At 34.3% G+C, this 16,221-nt stretch overlaps 1 protein-coding gene across 2 annotated transcripts in view; it reads left to right on the plus strand.

Moving 5' to 3' along the window:
- The window catches only part of LOC133653415 (tyrosine-protein phosphatase non-receptor type 7-like), a 29,117-nt gene extending 19,146 nt beyond the window's left edge, over window positions 1-9,971 (plus strand). For both annotated transcript variants that reach the window (XM_062052645.1, XM_062052646.1), the window contains exons 5-11: window positions 323-402; window positions 3,435-3,572; window positions 3,655-3,828; window positions 6,227-6,399; window positions 6,456-6,569; window positions 6,631-6,715; window positions 6,786-9,971. In XM_062052645.1, the coding sequence (XP_061908629.1) occupies window positions 323-402; window positions 3,435-3,572; window positions 3,655-3,828; window positions 6,227-6,399; window positions 6,456-6,569; window positions 6,631-6,715; window positions 6,786-6,938 (917 nt within the window). In that variant the 3' untranslated portion in view covers window positions 6,939-9,971. The remainder of the gene's footprint in view (window positions 1-322; window positions 403-3,434; window positions 3,573-3,654; window positions 3,829-6,226; window positions 6,400-6,455; window positions 6,570-6,630; window positions 6,716-6,785) is intronic.
- Window positions 9,972-16,221: the final 6,250 nt, after the last annotated feature.

The following is a 16,221-nucleotide window of genomic DNA, read 5'->3' on the forward strand; positions in this document are numbered from 1 at the left end:
AGGGGGCCTCTTCAATTTCTTACACACACTTGTTATTTCATATGTTGACCAGAGGGGGAGCACTTTTAAAAGCGACACACAGTCACTTTGAAAAATCCCTCCTTTTTGATAGATGTCACCACCAGGGGTGCTAATGAGACATTCTCTATTAGATGCAATTTTATTGGGACCATGATTTATGTCATCACTTGTTCACACCTCCTCATATGGAAGCTAGAAATACAAGAACACGCACGCACGCACGCACGCACGCACGCACACACGCACACACACACACACACGCACTTCCTGACATTGACGACAGTTTCATTTGTGCTTTTAGACCCTGAGAGCCGCGTCATCTTGACCTGCACAGAGGAAGACGGGGGGCCAGACCGCTACATCAACGCCAACTACATCCGGGTTAGACTTTCTGAGGTTTTTCAGGTCGGGGGGCGGGGCCAAGCCCAGCACACCTGTGCATACTTGTTCTTCTGCCGCTTTAAAGGGGCACTGGAAAAAAAACATCCAAAAAGCGCCAACTATACTGCATTTACATTTTGTGAGCTCAATATTAACCAAGTGTTAGTGATATTAATATTATTATAAACCAGGGGTGTCCAAACTTTTTGATTTGGGGGCCGTATTGGGCTAAAACTATTTGGCCGGGGGCCAAAAGCTATGTAACTTTATGTATGTATTAAGGGTGTCCAAAAAATGTATTGATTTTTTAATGAATTATGATTCGTATTTCCTAATCAATTTTAAAAAATACTATTTTTCGATCAATCGATTAAAAAAAAAAATACATAAAATGTTTTTATTTAAAAAGTTTTGAATGTGAGACAAGTACACATATGTTTAAAAAATGTTATGCATTCTAAATCGTAAATAAACATTAGCAAAAATATGCATGGAAATCATTGGAGTCGGTCTATTCCTCCTATGAAGTTTTCCTTTTTTTTAAAATTTAATTTAATTTATTTTTTAATCTGTCCTGTCCAGCCACTTAGACAAATCATATTGTTGATCTATTTCAGAGGTGTCAAAGTGGTTATCACTGAGGGCCACATCGCAGTTATGTTTGGCCCCAGAGGGCCGCGTCTACACCAGTTTTAATGCATTTTATTAGATTTTTTTTTTTTAAGTAAAATGCAAACAAAATATGGTAAGTTGCAACAATTTCACCTCAAAATGTAGTGTATTTTACTGTAAATGGAACAGTACTGCTGTTTTTATGATAAAAACATTTTTACTGTAAAATTTACATTTGTTTTTTTTACTGTAAATAAAAAAAACGGCAATTTTACAGTAAAATTTTGGCACCTGAGCTGCCAGTTTATTTTTACCGCAAATCAACAATTGTAGATTTTTCGGTGAATTACTGTAAATGCCAAAAAAGGGCACCACAGTTTATTACAGTAAAAAAAGTACTGTTTTTTTATTTAGAGAAAAATGCTGTAAAAACCAAACACAGTAAATTTCACAATTTGACCATGAAATCTATTGCTACTTTTACATTGCACAATTCGATGGATAACTTGCTTTGAAATCATTATTATTAGTATTTTTTCTTTTTAAAAAATGCTTTGATAATATATTTTTGCATAATTAGACAATATTTAAGTGAACATAATTTGCCATTACATGGAGTACATTTTTTTCCCCTCCCAAAATAGAAAGAAAGAATACATTTAGTAAGAAAAGTTACAGTACTTTATTGATACATATTATTTCCAGGCTTTCCAGGGCCAAATAAAATGAAGTGGCGGGCCACATATGGCCCCCGGGCCTTGACTTTGACACCTGTGACTTACATCATGTATATAATACATGTTATTATGAATGTTACTACATGACATATATACTTACATCATGTATATATTACATCTTATTATGAATGTTTCTACATGACATATATACTTACATAATGTATATATTACATGTTATTATGAATGTTACTACATGACATATATACTTACATCTTGTATATATTACATGTTATGATGAATGTTACTACATGACATATATACTTACATCATGTATATATTACATATTATTATGAATTTTACTAGATCATATATATATATATATATACTTACATCATGTATGTATTACATGTTATTATGAATGTTACTACATGACATATATACTTACATCATGTATATATTACATGTTATTATAAATGTTACTACATGACATATATACTTACATCATGTATATATTACATGTTTGAGTTTGAGTTTGAGTTTATTTCGAACATGCAAGCATACAACATGATACATCACAATTTCCAGTTTCTTTTCAACATGTTCGAAAAGGAGTAGGAAGAAGCAGAGCTTATTTAATCCTACCCCTTTTCTTTACATAACAGTTGCAAAAGTTTTTGTTCACTTCCTGTTCACAATTTTTTCGCAATAAACTCCATAAGTAATCACAATAAAAATAAATAAATAAATAATAGTAAGAATTTAATAATAATAATTGGTGAAGTAAGTCATATTTCATATGATGAGATAAATAAGATTACTTTAAGAATGAATGAATGGATGGATGAAATAAATTGAGAATGTTTGTCATGGTTCTTCTTCTTTGTACTTTGTAAACACTTTAAGTTTGAAGAGTTTCTTGAAGTGTATCATATTAGTACATTGTTTGATTGCTTTGCTTAATCCATTCCATAATTTAATTCCACATACTGATATACTGAAGGTCTTAAGTGTTGTACGTGCAAACAAATGTTTTAAATTACGTTTTTCTCTAAGATTATATTTCTCCTCTTTTTTTGAGAAGAATTGTTGTATATTCTTGGGTAGCAGGTTATAGTTTGCTTTGTGCATAATTTTAGCTGTTTGCAAATTCACTATGTCGTGGAATTTCAGTATTTTTGATTCAATAAATAAAGGGTTTGTATGTTCTCTATATATGAATGTTACTACATAACATAAATACTTACATCATGTATATAATACATGTTATTATAAATGTTACTACATTATATATATACTTACATCATGTATATATTACATGTTATTATCAATGTTACTACATTACATATATACGTACTTACAGCCTGTATATAAAACCTTGATGGAAGTTTTTGGATGTATTTTTAGAGCCCTTTATTGGCGGGATAGAGCGACTCCCATGACCTTTATTGTTAGCTGACTCTTGCTGGTGTTTATTTACCATTTAGAATGCATAAAAACAAGAAAAACATACGTGTGAATGACAGGCACAATTGCACATTCCTGCTCCTGTGTGCTTCATCAGGCCATAAACTAGTGAAGGTGCCGGGTGGGATGGGTTGTGGTTGTCTACGCCCACCTGGGACTACTTGGTAGTTGATTTGGTTAAAATGGGAGTCGACCAAGAAAACCACAGGAAGTGATGGAGGAAGTAGCACCCTCCTACACGCACACAGATGTGAAACCCCGCCTCCGTCTGTCCCCCAGGGTTACGGAGGCGCTCCGAGGGCCTACATCGCCACCCAGGGGCCGATGGTGCACACGGTGGGGGACTTCTGGGACATGGTGTGGCAGGAGAGGAGCCGGGTCATCGTCATGGTGACGAGGCTGAAGGAGGCCAACGAGGTCGCCGCGGCGACAGTTTGTACTGTCGATGCATTTGTACTCTGCTGTCGGTACGGTGGAAACTTTATGTGTGTGTGTCCAGAAGTGTGAGCGGTATTGGCCGCACACCAGCCTCAGGGCGGGGAGGAGGAGGCGCGACGAAGAAGAGGAGGCGGCGCCAAAGGAGGAAGTGACGGATCAGTTTGGCCGATTTCGATTGCGAGTCACAGACACTCAAGACAAAGACGGCTTCACTGTCACTGACATGGAGATAGAGGTTGGTGTCATGTGACCTGCAGCAGAACTCAACAAGGTCCACACACTTAAATTGTGCAAAAGTCACTTTTTTACCTGATGGCACCTGCTTATCCCAAAAGCAGTGAAGTTGTCACGTTGTGTGAATAGAAAATAAAAACAGAATACAATGATTTGCAAATCCTTTTCAACTTATATTCAATTGAATAGACTGCAAAGACAAGATATTTCATGTTCACACTGTTATTTTTAAATGGGAAAAAAAAACGGTACTATTTTTTTGGAGTAAAGTCTACGGTTGTTGTTTTCACAGTGTATTACTATAAACGGCAGAAAACAGTACTATTTTTTTTCTGTAAAGTTTTTCTATACTATTGGGGGGGTTTTCAGCAACATTTCGGTTGTGGTTTTTACAGTGTATTACTATAAATGGAAAAACGGTACTATTGTTTTTTGGGGGTAAAGTCTACAGTTGTTGTTTTTACGGTGTATTACTTTAAATAGAAAAAAAACGGTACTATTGGGGGGGTTTTCGGCAAAGTTTTCGGTTGTTTTTTTTACGATGTATTACTATAAATGGAAAAACGGTACTATTGTTTTTTGGGGGTGAAATCTACAGTTGTTGTTTTTACGGTGTATTACTGTAAATGGGAATAAAACAATGCTGTTTTTTTGTGGTAAAGTCTACGGTTGTTGTTTTTACGATGTATTACTATAAATGAAAAAACGGTACTATTGTTTTTGGGGGGTAAAGTCTACAGTTGTTGTTACAGTGTATTACTGTAAATGGGGGGAAAAAAGGCACTACAGTGTTTTTCGGTAAAGCATTCGGTTGTTGTTTTTACAGTGTATTACTATAAATGGGGTAAAAAAACGGTACTATAGTTTTTTGTGGTAGTCTCCGGTTGTTGATTTTACAGTGTATTACTATAAATGAAAAAAAACGGTACTGTTGTTTTTTCCGGCAACATTTTCGGTTGTTTTTACGATGTATTACTGTAAATGATTAAAAAACCGGTACTACTGTTTTTTGGGGTTAAAGTCTATAGTTGTTTTTACGGTGTATTACTGTAAATGGGAATAAAACAATAATACTGTTTTTGTGTGGTAAAGTCTGCGGTTGTTGTTTTTACAGTGTATTACTACAAATGGAAAAACGGTACTATTGTTTTTTGGGGTAAAATCTATGGTTGTTGTTTTTACAGTGTATTACTACAAATGGAAAAACGGTACTATTGTTTTTTGAGGTAAAATCTACGGTTGTTGTTACGGTGTATTACTGTAAATGGGGGGAAAAGGGACTACAGTGTTTTTCGGTAAAGCATTCGGTTGTTGTTTTTACAGTGTATTACTATAAATGGGGGAAAAAAACGGTACTATAGTTTTTTGTGGTAGTCTCCGGTTGTTGTTTTTACAGTGTATTACTATAAATGAAAAAAAACGGTACTGTTGTTTTTTCCGGCAACATTTTCGGTTGTTGTTTTTACGATGTATTACTGTAAATGATTAAAAAACCGGTAATACTGTTTTTTGGGGTTAAAGTCTATAGTTGTTTTTACGTTGTATTACTGTAAATGGGAATAAAACAATACTACTGTTTTTGTGTGGTAAAGTCTACGGTTGTTGTTTTTACAGTGTATTACTACAAATGGAAAAACGGTACTATTGTTTTTTGGGGTAAAATCTACGGTTGTTGTTAGGGTGTATTACTGTAAATGGGGGGAAAAGGGACTACAGTGTTTTTCGGTAAAGCATTCGGTTGTTGTTTTTACAGTGTATTACTATAAATGGGGAAAAAAACTGTACTATAGTTTTTTGTGGTTAACGGTGTATTACTATAAATGGAATAAAAACCTTCTTTTTTTTTTACTTTAATGGATAACTTGCTTTGAAAGCACTAGTCCAACAGATTTTTAAGTACTTATTTTTATTTGAACAATAAATGGTTTGGAATGTGTGATAATATATTTGGTGCTTTATAAGATCATAATAAAGTACATGCATGCAGTACATGTATTTTTTCTGTCAAAATGGAAAAGTCCTAGGCTTATTGTTGCGGGCTTTATCAAATGATGTGAGTTTGACAGCTGTCAACTAGTGTTTCCATGACGACGACAATCACTTTTTGTCCTTCACCAAAGGGGTGTAGAGTGCACGCCAAGCCACTAGTTGGCGACGTGTTCAGAAGAGCGTTCATGTGAGCGTGTTGCACAGGTGAGTTGAGTTTAGATATATGCATACTAGTTTTAGCTATTTGGCTGTTCTAGTTTTTATGTTTTTATTTTTTTTATTATCTTTTTATTTTATTTTTTTAATACACTGTAGCACTTTGAGGTTGTTTACTCAATGTAAAGTGCTTTTTAAAATAAAATATATTATTATTATTATTAGTTGTGTAGTAAATGCATGTGATCTTGCAGCTGTGTCGGGAGCGTCGTCCTGTCAGACACTACTGGTTCACGTCCTGGCCCGACCACCACGTCCCACAATGCACCGCTCCTCTGCTGCGCCTGGTGGAGGAGGTGGAGTCCCACAGCGAGGCCCTCAGCGCCGCCGTCCTCCCCCAGCTCGGACCCATCATCGTCCACTGCAGGTACCTTCTTGTCTCCTCGCTCCTCGATTCCTCATCGGACCGGGCTTCCTCCGCAGCGCCGGCGTCGGGAGGACGGGCTGTTTCATCGCCAGCAGCATCGGCTGCCGGCAGCTGCGCCAAACGGGTCAGGTGGACGTTCTGGAGACGGTGTGTCGGCTCCGGCTGGACAGGTTTGTGGCAGGAAGTCACGTGACGTCTCGCTCGCTGACTGGCTCCTCCCGTCCTGCGCAGGGGGGGCATGATCCAAACCCCGGAGCAGTACCAGTTCCTCTACACTGCCCTGGCTCGGTTCAGCTCCCAGCTACAACAGCAGCAGGTACACTCCCACCCCATGCTGACTCCGCCTCCAGCCACCGCCTATAACCAGCGGTTTGGATTTTTCTCAGGAACAAGACGCCACGCAGGAGCACCTGGAACATCAGGTGAGTGAAGGCCTTCAAAACCTCCAGCTGGACGCCCAGAGTGACGGGCGGACAGAACTCGTGAAGAACCTCAGGCCAGTAGAAGCCCACACAGACCAGACACTGACAGCCTCATGAATCTCAAGGAGTAGTCTTCACTGGGCCTTCAACCCAGAAAACTTGTCGAAAAAAAGTGTCAAACTCTGCTTGGTTTTACTGTTTAGTCCAGACTTTCCACTGAGGGCCACACACTGACTAATCAAAGCATGCGGGGGCCATTTTTTTTAACCCTCAGAGCTCCCCTCAAGTTTGGTCCCGGGTCTCCGTCATAAAAATGTTTAAAACTTTTCATTTTTATGGATTAATTTTGGTTTATTTAAAGGAGCCATATGTAATAATGTGGCCAGAAATGGTACTGCAATTACGGTCCAAATTCTGTAGGTTGCCAGATACGCAGCCGAATCCAGCTCGCTATAATCAACTCATTTTACACAGAAATTAGGCTATTTTGAGGAAGAAGTATGTCGTGCCTGTGTACAATATCACAACAATCATATGGTTATTGTCAGTACTATCAGAAAACAAAGACTACAACCAACGCTAGCAATGGTTATACTGGTTAAAATATGTAGAGCATGCGTGGGGGAATTTTGATATTTTTCAAGATTTTTTTTTACCCTTAGGGCTCCCCTCAAGTTTGGCCGTCATAAAAAAAAATTAAAAAATTTTTTTTGTTTTTATTGATTTTTGTTTGGTTTATTTAAAGGAGCCATATGTAATAATGTGGCCAGAAATGGTACTGCAATTACGGTCCAAATTCTGTAGGTTGCCAGATACACAGCCGAATCCAGCTTGCTATAATCAACACATTTTACACAGAAATGAGGCTATTTTCCGTACATCATGCCTGTGTACAATATCACAACATCATACGGTTATTGTCAGTACTATCAGAAAACAAAGACTACAACCAACGCTAGCAATGGTTATACTGGTGAAAATAAGTAGAGCATGGGTGGGGGCATTTTGATATTTTTCAAGATTTTTTTTTACCCTTACGGCTCCCCTCAAGTTTGGTCCTGGGTCTCCGTCATAAAAAAAAAAAAATTAAAAAAAAGTTTTTTGTTTTTATTGATTTTTTTTGGGTTTATTTAAAGGAGCCATATGTAATAATGTGACCAGAAATGGTACTGCAATTACGGTCCAAATTCTGTAGGTTGCCAGATACGCAGCCGAATCCAGCTCGCTATAATCAACACCCTCTCCGTCATAAAAATGTTTAAAAAATGTATTTTTGTTTTTATTGATTTTTTTTTGGTTTATTTAAAGGAGCCATATGTAATAATGTGGCCAGAAATGGTACTGCAATTATGGTCCAAATTCTGTAGGTTGCCAGATACACAGCCGAATCCAGCTCGCTATAATCAACACATTTTACACAGAAATTAGGCTATTTTCAGGAAGAAGTAGGTCACGCCTGTGTACAATATCACAACAATCATATGGTTATTGTCAGTACTATCAGAAAACAAAGACTACAACCAACGCTAGCAATGGTTATACTGGTGAAAATAAGTAGAGCATGCGTGGGGGCATTGTGATATTTTTCAAGATTTTTTTTTACCCTTAGGGCTCCCCTCAAGTTTGGCCGTCATAAAAAAAAATATAAAAAAATTTTTTGTTTTTATTGATTTTTGTTTGGTTTATTTAAAGGAGCCATATGTAATAATGTGGCCAGAAATGGTACTGCAATTACGGTCCAAATTCTGTAGGTTGCCAGATACGCAGCCGAATCCAGCTCGCTATAATCAGCACATTTTACACAGAAATGAGGCTATTTTCAGGAAGAAGTATGTCGTGCCTGTGTACAATATCACAACAATCATATATATGGTTATTGTCAGTACTATCAGAAAACAAAGACTACAACCAACGCTAGCAATGGTTATATTGGTGAAAATAAGTAGAGCATGCGTGGGGGAATTTTGATATTTTTCAAGATTTTTTTTTACCCTTACGGCTCCCCTCAAGTTTGGTCCCGGGTCTCCGTCATAAAAATTAAAAAAAAAAGAAAAAGTTTTTTGTTTTTATTGATTTTTTTGGGTTTATTTGAAGGAGCCATATGTAATAATGTGACCAGAAATGGTACTGCCATTACAGTCCAAATTCTGTAGGTTGCCAGATACGCAGCCGAATCCAGCTCGCTATCATCAACACCCTCTCCGTCATAAAAATGTTTAAAAAATGTATTTTTGTTTTTATTGATTTTTTTTTGGTTTATTTAAAGGAGCCATATGTAATAATGTGGCCAGAAATGGTACTGCAATTACGGTCCAAATTCTGTAGGTTGCCAGATACACAGCCGAATCCAGCTCGCTATAATCAACACATTTTACACAGAAATTAGGCTATTTTGAGGAAGAAGTAGGTCACGCCTGTGTACAATATCACAACAATCATATGGTTATTGTCAGTACTATCAGAAAACAAAGACTACAACCAACGCTAGCAATGGTTATACTGGTGAAAATAAGTAGAGCATGCGTGGGGGCATTGTGATATTTTTCAAGATTTTTTTTTACCCTTAGGGCTCCCCTCAAGTTTGGCCGTCATAAAAAAAGATAAAAAAAAGTTTTTTGTTTTTATTGATTTTTGTTTGGTTTATTTAAAGGAGCCATATGTAATAATGTGGCCAGAAATGGTACTGCAATTACGGTCCAAATTCTGTAGGTTGCCAGATACACAGCCGAATCCAGCTTGCTATAATCAACACATTTTACACAGAAATGAGGCTATTTTCCGTACATCATGCCTGTGTACAATATCACAACATCATATGTATGGTTATTGTCAGTACTATCAGAAAACAAAGACTACAACCAACGCTAGCAATGGTTATACTGGTGAAAATAAGTAGAGCATGCGTGGGGGCATTTTGATATTTTTCAAGATTTTTTTTTACCCTTACGGCTCCCCTCAAGTTTGGTCCCGGGTCTCCGTCATGAAAAAAAAATATTAAAAAAAAGTTTTTTGTTTTTATTGATTTTTTTTGGGTTTATTTAAAGGAGCCATATGTAATAATGTGACCAGAAATGGTACTGCAATTACGGTCCAAATTCTGTAGGTTGCCAGATACGCAGCCGAATCCAGCTCGCTATAATCAACACCCTCTCCGTCATAAAAATGTTTAAAAAATGTATTTTTGTTTTTATTGATTTTTTTTGGATTATTTAAAGGAGCCATATGTAATAATGTGGCCAGAAATGGTACTGCAATTACGGTCCAAATTCTGTAGGTTGCCAGATACGCAGCCGAATCCAGCTCGCTATAATCAACACCCTCTCCGTCATAAAAATGTTTAAAAAATGTATTTTTGTTTTTATTGATTTTTTTTGGTTTATTTAAAGGAGCCATATGTAATAATGTGGCCAGAAATGGTACTGAAATTACGGTCCAAATTCTGTAGGTTGCCAGATACACAGCCGAATCCAGCTCGCTATAATCAACACATTTTACACAGAAATGAGGCTATTTTCAGGAAGAAGTATGTCGTGCCTGTGTACAATATCACAACAATCATATATATGGTTATTGTCAGTACTATCAGAAAACAAAGACTACAACCAACGCTAGCAATGGTTATACTGGTGAAAATAAGTAGAGCATGCGTGGGGGCATTGTGATATTTTTCAAGATTTTTTTTTACCCTTAGGTCCCTAAAAACAGCAAAGTTTTGTCACATCGAGGATCTTTGACTATCTATATGTTCATATTAGGTCCCTAAAAACAGCAGTTTTGTTACATAAAGGATCTTTGACTAAATATGTGTTCACATTAGGTCCCTAAAAAGAGCAAAGTTTTGTCACATAGAGGGTCTTTGACTAAATATGTGTTCATATTAGGTCCCTAAAAACTGCAAAGTTTTGTCACATAAAGGATCTTTGACTAAATATGTGTTCACATTAGGTCCCTAAAAACAGCAGTTTTGTCACATAGAGGATCTTTGACTAAATATGTGTTCATATTAGGTCCATAAAAACAGTAAGGTTTTGTCCCAAAAAGGATCTTTGACTGTTCATATTAGGTCCCTAAAAACAGCAGTTTTGTCACATAGAGGATCTTTGACTAAATATGTGTTCATATTAGCTCCCTAAAAACAGCAAAGTTGTGTCCCATAAAGGATATTTGACTAAATATGTGTTCATATTAGCTCCATAAAAACAGCAAAGTTGTGGTGTCACATAGAGGATCTTTGACTAAATATGTGTTCATATTAGGTCCCTAAAAACAGCAGTTTTGTCACATGGAGGATCTTTGACTAAATATGTGTTCATATTATGTTCTTAAAAACAGCTGTTTTGTCACATAGAGGATCTTTGACTAAATATGTGTTCATATTAGCTCCCTAAAAACAGCAAAGTTGTGTCCCATAAAGGATATTTGACTAAATATGTGTTCATATTAGGTCCCTAAAAACAGCAAAGTTGTGTCCCATAAAGGATATTTGACTAAATATGTGTTCATATTAGGTCCATAAAAACAGCAAAGTTGTGTCACATAGAGGATCTTTGACTAGATATGTGTTCATATTAGGTCCCTAGAGGCCTAAACAGAGCAAAGTTTTGTTACGTAGAGGATCCTTGACTAAATATGTGTTCACATTAGGTCCCTAAAAAAGGCAGTTTTGTCACAGAGGATCTTTGACTAAATATGTGTTCATATTAGGTCCCTAAAAATAGCAAAGTTTTGTCACATAGAGGATCTTTGACTAAATATGTGTTCATATTAGGTCCTTAAAAACAGCAAAGTTTTGTCACATAGAGGATCTTTGACTAAATATGTGTTCATATTAGGTCCCTAAAAACAGCAGTTTTGTCACATGGAGGATCTTTGACTAAATATGTGTTCATATTATGTTCTTAAAAACAGCAGTTTTGTCACATAGAGGATCTTTGACTAAATATGTGTTCATATTAGCTCCCTAAAAACAGCAAAGTTGTGTCCCATAAAGGATATTTGACTAAATATGTGTTCATATTAGGGCCATAAAAACCGCAAAGTGTTGTCACATAGAGGATCTTAGACTAAATATGTGTTCATATTAGGTCCCTAAAAACAGCAAAGTTTTGTCACATAGAGGGTCTTTGACTAGATATGTGTTCATATCAGCTCCCTAAAAACAAGCAAAGTAGCGTCCCATAAAGGATCTTTGACTAAATATGTGTTCACATTAGGTCCCTAAAAACAGCAAAGTTGTCACATAGAGGGTCTTTGACTAGATATGTGTTCATATTAGGTCCCTAAACAGAGCAAAGTTTTGTCATGTAGAGGATCCTTGACTAAATAAGTGTTCACATTAGGTCCATAAAAACAGCAGTTTTGTCGGAGGATCTTTGACTAAATATGTGTTCATATTTGGTCCCTAAAAACAGCAAAGTTTTGTCACATAGATGGTAGGATATATATATATATATATATATATATATATATATATATATATATATATATATATATATATATATATATATATATATATATATATATAATATATATATATATATAAATATATATATATATACATATAAATATATATATACATATAAATATATATATATATACATATAAATATATATATACATATATATATATATATACATATAAATATATATATATATATATATATATATATATTTATACATATACATACATATATATATATATGTATATATATATATATATATACATATATATATATATATACATATATATATATATATATATATATATATATATATATATATATATATATATATATATATATGTTTTTTTTTTAAATGTTTCAACGCTTAAATCTCTAGATCAACTTCAGGTCTATTTGTCGATATATATATATATTTTTTTTAATGTTTACTACCCTTTTTGTCAAATGCCTATTTTTTTTAATGGCAAAAATACAAAATAGAATATTTTCCCCGCAAAAAAATTCAAAGTGGATTATTTGATGTGAAGTAATTGGAGTGTTAAGTAGGTCAATAATTCATGAAAACATTGATTCAAATTCATTATTATTTTTGGAGCAATGAAATAAAAAAAAATCCCACTAAAAGTCTTAAAGTTCCATAAAGGCCCACTCATGAAAGTGGTTAAAAAATATATATGTTTTTACTTTAAATGTTTAAGTCTCTAAAACTTATATTACTAATATTTCCCCCAAAACCATTTAAAAGTTGAATATTTGATGTGTAGTAATTGGAGCCTTCAATATGTCAATAATTCATAACGACATTGATTTTGATTCATTATTATTTTTGAGCAATGACCATTTTAAAGCAAAAACAGCCTGCATTGCAGATTTGTGTCGTTAGAGTCAACATTGCAACCTTTTCTCGTTACATTTCACCAGTTTGCTTTTTTATTCCACTTTTTATTGTTTTTGTTGTAATAGTATGTTGGGAACCTGGTTTAATCAGATTGAGTGTACGGCCGCTAACGGACACAAGAGGGCGGTATTGCGTCTCACTCGTTATCAGCCCTCTTCTTCAGCTTCGACCCCACCCAAACAGGAAATGTGACTCCTTGCCTTTCGTTGTGATTTAATCAAATACATTTTTTTCTTCTTCTAAACACTCACCTTACGCATTGCTGTGTAACGTGTTCTACTGTGATTATTATCTCGATGTCAGTCTTATTATTGTTTATTGTTCATTGAGGATCCCCATTAGCCGACGCACAAACGCCAGGTTAGTCTTCCTGGGGTCCTTTTCAAAAGTTCAAAGTAAAATAATAATACACAGATCCAATTACAAATAAAAGAACGTAAAAAGAAAATCCTCAAAATAATACAATAAAATAACAGTACACAAATACAGTTACAGAACATACGCAGATCCAGTTACAATAAAAGGAAAAAGGAAAAGAACATTCTCAAAATATTAAAAAAAAATACCAGTACACAAATTCAGTTACAAATAAAAGAAAGGAAAAAGAAAAAGAAAATCCTCAAAATAATAAAATAAAATAACAGTACACAAATACAGTTACAGAACATATGCAGATCCAGTTACAACAAAAGAAAGGAAAAAGAAAATTCTCAAAATAATAAAAAAAAATACCAGTACACAGATCCAGTTACAAATAAAAGAAAGGAAAAAGAAAAAGAACATTCTCAAAATAATAAAATAAAATAACAGGACACAAATACAGTTACAGAACATACGCAGATCCAGTTACATAAAAAAGGAAAAAGGAAAATAACATTCTCACAATATTTAAAAAAAAATACCAGTACACAAATTCAGTTACAAATAAAAGAAAGGAAAAAGAAAAAGAAAATCCTCAAAATAATAAAATAAAATAACAGTACACAAATACAGTTACAGAACATATGCAGATCCAGTCACAATAAAAGAAAGGAAAAGAAAAAGAAAATTCTCAAAATAATTAAAAAAAATACCAGTACACAGATCCAGTTACAAATAAAAGAAAGGAAAAAGGAAAAGAAAGAGAACATTCTCAAAATAATAAAATACAATAACAGTACACAAATACAGTTACAGAACATACGCAGATCCAGTTACAATAAAAGAAAGGAAAAAGGAAAAGAAAATTCTCAAAATAATAAAAAAAATAACAGTACACAGATCCAGTTACAAAACATACACAAATCCAGTTACAAAAAAAGAAAAAGAGAAAGAACATTCTCAAAATAATACAATAAAATAACAGTACACAAATACAGTTACAGAACATATGCAGATCCAGTCACAATAAAAGAAAGGAAAAGAAAAAGAAAATTCTCAAAATAATTAAAAAAAATACCAGTACACAGATCCAGTTACAAATAAAAGAAAGGAAAAAGGAAAAGAAAGAGAACATTCTCAAAATAATAAAATACAATAACAGTACACAAATACAGTTACAGAACATACGCAGATCCAGTTACAATAAAAGAAAGGAAAAAGGAAAAGAAAATTCTCAAAATAATAAAAAAATAACAGTACACAGATCCAGTTACAAAACATACACAAATCCAGTTACAAAAAAAGAAAAAGAGAAAGAACATTCTCAAAATAATACAATAAAATAACAGTACACAAATACAGTTACAGAACATACGCAGATCCAGTTACAATAAAAGAAAGGAAAAAGGAAATGAAAAACAACATTCTCAAAATAATAAAATAAAATAACAGTACACAAATACAGTTACAGAACATACGCAGATCCAGTTACAATAAAAGAAAGGAAAAGAAAATTCTCAAAATAATAATAAAAAAAATACCAGTACACAGATCCAGTTACAAGACATACACAAATCCAGTTACAAAAAGAAAGGAAAAAGAAAAAGAACATTCTCAAAATAATAAAAATAAAATAACGGTACACAAATACAGTTACAGAACATTCGCAGATCCAATTACAATAAAATAAAGGAAAAGAAAATTCTCAAAACAATAAAAAAAATAACAGTACACAGATCCACTTACAATAAAAGAAAGGAAAAAGGGAAAGAGAAAAAAAAAAGTTCTCAAACTGATAACATCAAACATCATCCTCTAAAGTCTAAAAAGTGACTTTACATGTTTCGTAGATGCTTTTTTACTGGGAATAGTCCTAATATTTAAATGAAGAGTATATGCCTCTGTATACAACAGTGCTTTTATTTAATGAGTTCTTGGTGGTGGTACTGCAGCCATCAGGAGCAAGGGTGAAGTGTCTTGCCCAAGGACACAATGGACATGACTAGGATGGTAGAAGGTGGGGATTGAACCCCAGTAACCAGCAACCTTCCGATTGCTGGCACGGCCACTCTACCAACTTCGCCATGCCGCCCCAGTAGAACCAATCTGCTTAAAAAGAGCTGTAGGGTACTTGTTATGAGTAATGTTTTGAATAAATAACAATAAACTGCTGGATGATTTATAAATAATAATTTGACCTGCTGCTGTACTCTGTCTCAAAGTGTTATTAATATGAGCTCAATGTTTCCTGTTATGGTATTTTTTTTAAAAAAATTTGTTTTTGTTTTTTTTGGTAAAAAAATACAATCATGTGTGCTTACGGACTGTATCCCTGCAGACTGTATTGATATATATTGATATATAATGTAGGAACCAGAATATTAATAACAGAAAGAAACAACCCTTTTGTGTGAATGAATGTGAATGGGGGAGGGAGGTTTTTTGGGTTGGTGTACTAATTGTAAGTGTATCATGTGTTTTTTATGTTGATTTAATAAAAAAAAAAAAAAACATTTTTTAAAAATATATTTCTTGTGCGGCCCTGTACCAATCGATCCACAGACCGGTACCGGGCCGTGGCCCGGTGGTTGGGGACCTCTGCTATACATGACCTTTTGCACTATATTAATTCATATTATTATGTGTTGTCAACTTTGTACTTTTTCATGTCATTGCCTGAA

This window comes from Entelurus aequoreus, linkage group LG07 (assembly GCF_033978785.1).
Source record: "Entelurus aequoreus isolate RoL-2023_Sb linkage group LG07, RoL_Eaeq_v1.1, whole genome shotgun sequence".
NCBI lineage: Eukaryota > Metazoa > Chordata > Actinopteri > Syngnathiformes > Syngnathidae > Entelurus > Entelurus aequoreus.